Below are 7,255 nucleotides of genomic sequence, written 5' to 3'. Positions count from 1 at the left end.
TGTATCAATTCGTCAATGAAACCATCTGTCCATCCATCCACCTACAGTATCTACCTACCTACCTATCCATCCATCCATCCATTCATCTATTCACCCATCCATCCATTTATGTATTCTTCTATACATCCATCCATTTATCTATCTACACATCCATCATCCATCTTTCCATCTATACATCCACCTTTATGTCTATCTGTCAATTAATTAATCTGTCAATTTATCAATCTATCCGTCCATCCTTCCACCTACCTACCTACCTACCTACCTACCTACCTACCTATTCATCTTTACATCTATCCATCCATTTATCCATCTATACATCCATCTATCCATCCATCTTTCTATCTATGCATCCATACACCTATTTGTCTGTCTGTCAATAAATCAATGTCAATGTATCAATCCGTCAATAAATCAATCCATCCTTCCATCCATTTACCTACCTACTTGCCTATCCATCCATCCATCCATCCATCCATCCATCCTGTACTATACTAGTTTTTTTATTCTGTCTGTCTGTTTGTCTCAGCAAAACTTGCAGAACTGGACTCAGATCAGTGTTTGTTATAACAGATGAACTCTGTGTTGTGTAAGAGTATAAGTAAGAGGCATCAGGCCTCCAGGGTTGCTGCTCATTTTTAGATTAATTGTCAAGTGCTCAGGAGGCACAATCATCCAGAAAACTCGCCGAGATCAACAGAGAGAAATAATCATCTAACCAAATTAAGAACTTTCCCCTCTAGGATAGCATGAAGTATTGAATGCATACAGATTTATGTTAAACCCCTTTTTTGTGAAGTTATTTACATTCTTTAGAAGCTGGAGGCATTTTTTTCTTTTTTCTTAAACAAACATTTGGAAATATGGGAGAGGCAGAATCCCATGAATGTTATGCCTAACTGCAAAATAGCATAGAAATAGTGTATTATCTCTTTCGTTGATTTAATTACACTGAAATGATCTAGCATGTATTCATTTATGGATATGTTTGGATTTTATTACTTCGTGTCGCAGTGAGACTTCCTCCTTTAGACATACATTTTAAGACACTTGATTTTAAAAATGTTACAAAATTTTGTCATTATAGTGGGCTATAATTTGTTATAGTCTCATTGCAACGTATTTACATTATATATTAATTTAGGGGAAACTTGAGTACATTATTTACATGTTTATGTGGTTATTTATTCGTTTTTTCATATGTGAGAGGCTTGCCATTATTAGACAACACACTTTTCTATAGGGAACTGTTGCCTCCTGGCGTTTGAAATCGGAACTATATTTCTGTTTCTATTTGTTGGAAACGAACGAGTAGTATATGGTAAGCACACTTTTTTTAATTAACATATAAAAAAGAGTTTAGCTTTAGCTTTCACTTGTATTTAGGAAGCTTTGTAAACATATTGCATAAAATATTCGCATAGACGGAACTCTTAATCTCTTATGTTTCCACACGGTTATAAATATGTTGCACAAAAAGGAAACATGTCAAGTTTATAGTTTCTTTATAGAGTTTCAGTTTATATTTAAAACTATATATCACAATAGATATCTGTAGTCAGCTTGTCACTGTATGTTTGCGCTTGCTTATGCTTTAGTACTCTCTTGTTTAGCGTTTGCAGCACCGCTATTAAATCACAACAGCATTGACAGTTTGTTAATAATATAAAATGTCTGCGGTTCCTCTTCGAATTCTCTGTATTCACGGTTATCGACAAAATGGAAACTCTTTTAGGGAGAAGACTGGAGCTTTACGCAAATTATTGAAGAAGCAAGTGGAGTTGGTGTTTATAAGTGCACCACACCAAGTCCCTGCCATTCAGGAGGAAAACTGTGGAAGTGAGTATGAATCTGGTCGTATTTGATAAATGTGCATTCAAACTAATAAACATTTACACCTTTACTGGTGGTCAGACGTTAATTACATTTTAAAGATTTTTTTTCCAAATTTAAATGGGAAATACAGTAAAACATTGAATTTGAGACAGAATACAGAAAAACTATTTGCATGGTGTCCACGGTGTCTTAATCAATTTCAAAATCAAAATTTTAGGCCTTAAAAAGTCTTAAATCTACTGAAATATTGTGTGGTTTTTTTGTCTTAAATCATTTAAAACAGGTCTTAATTTTCCTATGTCCATGTAAAGCTACCCAATCAGGCCAACACCCATCTAGTCACTTTTATTCTGACAAAAGTTTCTTTATCAACTGTTATTATTAACTCTACTTGCGAACCTTATTTCCATTTATAAACATATGGTTTAATTATCTTCCTTATAATAACATTTGTTTTCAATTGTTTTTTTTGTGTGTGTGTTTTAACTGGGCCATTAGAACAAAATCCTTAGCGCTTAGCCTTAAATTCTAAAAAGTCTTAATTTTCATTCATAATGGCCTTTAAAAGGTCTTAAAAAGTCTTAAATTTGACTTGATAAAATCTGTAGAAACCCTGATTTGAATTTATGGTAAAATGTAATCTATATGTAATGGCAAAAGTAAATATTCAGTATTTAATGTCTTGCAGAACTTTTTTTTAATATGCTGACTTGATCCACAGAAAAAATAAATAAATAAATAAATAAAAAAAAAAAAAAAAATATATATATATATATATATATATATATATATATATATATATATGTATATGTGCGTATGTGCGTGTGTGTATGTATGTGTGTGTATATATATTATATATGAAGAGTTTAGATGTAAAAACCTCTAAATGCCTTTTAATATTTTCTTCTAAAATTAGCATTTTACTTCAACTCCTGTGTGTGGCCTCAGTAATTTTACTTTTATAGTGATGAATAAGTTCTTTTAATTGCCTTTAAAGTGAAATAACTGAACATAAATATAGGAGGCTGAGAAAAATGCTCATTTTAGGAGGACATTTTAGATACCATTTAGAGGTTTTTGCATCTGAACATTCAAATCATACTTCCTGCCGTGCAATCCCTCTGTGCAACAAGTGAACCGCTGTGCAACAAACTGAGTGTTATTTACAACTTTATGATTTGTTATTCACAGCCTATGCAGGTTCTGTTCACTAAAGTATACATCAATTATGGGCATGCAAATGTGGGAAAGCTCACGTGTGATTTTGCGACTGCGAAATACATCATTACATGAAAGACAGAATTGACAATTTTGGGTGAATTACACCTTTTAAATACAGTATGTGACACTTTTAACACCATTTGGATCCATGTTGCAGAGCAACGTATATAAAACAACATGAAGACTTGTGCGGCTGCCTTTGTGCTTCTCACGAACTTGAAAATATAATTTGCTGAATCGTAGAGATGCTGAATTAAGATCGTGTAGGGGTCAAATCTAGATCATGATCTTTGTTTGATTATTCGTGCAGCCCTAACCTCTTTACTGTTAGATTTCACAGAAAATCATAACGTTCATGTGTATCTGTTGTACAATTGTATTGTATTTTGTGCAGATACTCCTCTACAAAACAATCTCAATCGATGAAAAATGATAAATTCATTCTAAATACAGTTTGGAAAGTCATCTTGTGAAATAACATTCTTATTGCAATGTATATCGCAGACAAACTAAATATTGCAAGTCGGTATTTATCCAATATCATGCAGCCCTTATTGTATGTGAATATATATATTTGTGAATGTATATAAATGCAAATACTTTTATAAATGCAAAGTTTAATTATCGGCTGATATATGTCCATATAAAAATAAAGAAGGTGTGCTAAAGCTGTCTCTCTCCCTTTCTTTCTCTTGCTAATTTTTAAATGCCGTCAGCCAATCAGCAGCCAGGAAAGACGATCAGTGTTGGAGATGAGGATCAGAGGGGCTGGTGGTTTTCTGATGTCCATGCGCAAAGTTTTAACGCCAGGCAGGAATGTGAAAGCAGCCTGGGTCTGGAGGAGAGTATCAAAGCTGTAAAAGCTGCACTGAAGGATCTCGGCCCCTTCAGTGGCATCCTGGGCTTCAGTCAAGGCGCCGCCCTGGTGGCCATGCTGTGTGCAATGCAAGAACAGAAACTAGAGCCAGATTTTAATTTCCACTTCGCCGTTCTGGTTGCCGGTTTCCGCAGCGCTTGTTCAGAACATCAGCGTTTTTACGAAGGGCCAGCGATGACAATCCCATCTCTCCATGTGTTTGGACAGGACGATCGTGTGATTCCAGAGGAGATGAGCCGAGACCTGCTGCCAGCTTTTGATGGAGCTCAAGTCCTTCTTCATCCGGGTGGACACTTTATTCCAGCTGCGTCCTCGCACAGGCAGACGTATCAAGACTTCCTCAAGAGATTTCAGTGAAACATTGACAATAATAAGTGAGTTATAGCTACATTGTAAAGTAACTTAGAGGAAGTTTTATACTGTTCTCAGGGAAATGGTTACTTGAATAAAGACTGTCAACAAATGTGCAGTGCTGTTTCATTTGTTGTTCAGCTCATTTGATTGAGAGTGTGCTTTTAAAGTCTGTGCAAATAGGAAGTTGCTAAGACTTATTTCAGTATGTTCATGTACTTCCAACTGTAACGGAATATTAAGTAGGGGGCGGGGCTTTAATTTTGCACATTGTTTTTTATAGCAACCTAACAGTAAGAGGGGCGTGGCTAAGAATATTGTGCTGAAGTCGTCAAACTGATGTCAACAGAAGGACAGCCACTACAAACAAGAAGAAAATGGTCAGATTACCTAAACAAACTTTATTTTTACGTAATGCATCATATTTTATAGATTTTAACAAGTTTTCTTTTTTAATTTCATGTATAATCAAGTAAATTGTTTCAGTTCATTGTGCGTTCATCATAAATCATTACAACATAAAACATGAACCTTTTAAAAATCTTTAAAATTTCATAACAACACACAAATGACATCCACTCACTGGTCACTTTATTACTTACACAGTACTAGTACCGGGTTGGACCCACCTTTGCTTTCAGAACTGCCGTAATCCTTCATGGCACAGATTCAACAAGGTCCATATTAGCATGATAGCATCACGCAGTTGCTGCAAATTTGTCAGCTGAACATCCGTGATGTGAATCTCCTGTTCCACCCCATCCCAAAGGTGCTCTATTGGATTGAGATCTGATGACTGTGGAGGCCATTTGAGAACAGTGAACTCATTGTCATGTTCAGTCTGAGATGACCCATGCTTTCATGTTGTTGATGCCCAATTCAGACCCTACCATCCGAATGTCGCAGCAGAAATCAAGACTCATCAGACCAGGCATTTTTTTAATCTTCTATTGTCCTATTTTGGTGAGCCTGTGCAAATTGTAGCCTCAGTTTCCTGTTCTTAGCTGACGGGAGTGGCACCCGGTGTGCTCTTCTGCTGCTGTAAGTTGGATGTGTTGTGCATTCAGAAATGCTCTTCTACATACCTTGGTTGAAACAAGTGGTTATTTGAGTTACTGTTGCCTTTCTATCAGCTCGAACCAGTCTGGCCATTCTCCCTTGACATCAACAAGGCATTTACGTCCACAGAACTCCCGTTCACTGGATGTTTTCTCTTTTTCAGACCATTCTCTGTAAACTCTAAAGATGATTGTGCATGAAAATTTCTGTAGATCAGCAGTTTCTGGAAAACTTAGACCAGCCTGTCTGGCACCAACAACCATGCCACGTTCAAAGTCACTTAAATCACCTTTTTTCCCCATTCTGATGCTCGGTTTAAACTAAATGCATTGAGTTGCTGCCGTGTGATTGGTTGATCAGAAATTTGTGTTAATGAGCAGTTGGACAGGTGTACCTAATAAAGTGGCTGGTGAGTGTATATTTATAATTTAATATATGATTGTATATTATATACTGATAATAACAGATTGAAATTAATAATGGTGTAAATTTAGGTTGTTTTTTTTTTGCCTAGAATAATTGTTTCACTTCATAACTCTTCAATGTATCAGGAGCCACATCGATTAATGTATTTACTTTTTTTTTTTTTTTTTTTTAGTTTGCACCAATTATGGCTTTTAGGTACAGTGACGGTAGCTCAGCTGCTCCATAATACCATGGCAACAAAGAATGATTAAAGTCGAACTGCTTTATGGTTCTTAAAAACAAGATTGTTGCATACTAAACTAAAACTTAACTGGCTAGCCAGCAAATCCAGAGCTGAGTCCCAAATGGCACACTATGCACTCATGCACTATGTACTTATGCACTTACACACTCGATAGCATAGTACATGTATGTAGTGTCGTCCTAAATGGAACACTAATGTTTTTTTACTAAGCGGAAATTTAAACCGTTTATCTGATGACATTTGACGGTTGCCAGTGAAATAAATGACCAAACTATCAAATAATTCCTGCCATGAGTATAACCGCATTCACTATCGGGAGGCACTATAATCACTCCCGTAGGAGAATTTTACTTTTACCATCCAAAATAAATAAAGTTATTCAACATGTGCGCCCAATAGCTCCGCCCCTTCCGCTATGTGAGCAAACCTGCGGGCCGTTGAATGCGTGAAGTGTCATTCCACACTTCATTTTACCGGTTTAATGAATGCATCATCCGGGTAATAAAAGTGCACTTATTATTTTTAGAGTTTTCAGTGTGAACGCACTACTTGCACTATCTATACTACAAAATGGTGTAGAATAGTGCATAAGTATGCGATTTGGGATGCACCTCAGCCTTATAGTACAGGCTCCTGGTTGCTGTCAACTTGCAATTTTCTCAGTCACCAAGTTTAAGTTTTTAAATTGTAATGTTCTGAAGAAGACAATATACAAAAGTCCTGAATGGCCTGGGGGTTACATTAACTACATCCACTTTTTTATTTATGTTTTGGCGTGAACTGCCCCTTTAATGCCAACAGATGCAGTACCTCCAGTTGCCAGCGGGGGCGTTAGCGAGTGTCTTTCCCCCTTTTCCAGTGTCTTTTCCAGCTGTTTATCATTTTGATTCCTGTCAGTTTCCGTGTGTTTGCGCGCTCTCTCAGGCAGATTGAGAACTCCGTGTTCTCCTGTAGCTTAAAGGGAGTTTGGCGGCGCAGGATTGTATTCGTGATGATTTCCAGATGTTTGTGGAAAGCACTCCTCTTCTCACTCATTCTTTCCAGTGCAGTCAGAGCGTCGACACCTTCCCAATGACCCAATCTCTCTCACTGTTGCTTTACTTTTTGCTCACTCCCCTTGTTCCATCCGTCTCTTATTCTTGTAAATGACAATAAAACAGCTCTGTAAGGATTAAGTCTCAGTAAGTGCATTGTGAAAATGCCCTAATGCAGTTGTTTTTCATGAACTGTTGGTATACTGA

At 36.6% G+C, this 7,255-nt stretch overlaps 1 protein-coding gene across 1 annotated transcript; it reads left to right on the top strand.

Moving 5' to 3' along the window:
* The first annotated feature begins 1,479 nt into the window (after window positions 1–1,479).
* Window positions 1,480–4,397, top strand: ovca2 (OVCA2 serine hydrolase domain containing). Its single transcript, XM_056466888.1, has 2 exons — window positions 1,480–1,839; window positions 3,774–4,397. The coding sequence occupies exons 1-2, from the start codon at window positions 1,671–1,673 to the stop codon at window positions 4,289–4,291; spliced, it is 687 nt and encodes a 228-aa protein (XP_056322863.1). The 5' UTR covers window positions 1,480–1,670; the 3' UTR covers window positions 4,292–4,397.
* The last annotated feature ends 2,858 nt before the right edge of the window (window positions 4,398–7,255 follow it).

Source organism: Danio aesculapii, chromosome 10 (assembly GCF_903798145.1).
Source record: "Danio aesculapii chromosome 10, fDanAes4.1, whole genome shotgun sequence".
In the NCBI taxonomy this organism is placed as follows: Eukaryota; Metazoa; Chordata; class Actinopteri; order Cypriniformes; family Danionidae; genus Danio; species Danio aesculapii.
The sequence above is the reverse complement of the archived record's forward strand: the minus strand, read 5'-3'. Positions and strand labels throughout refer to the sequence as shown.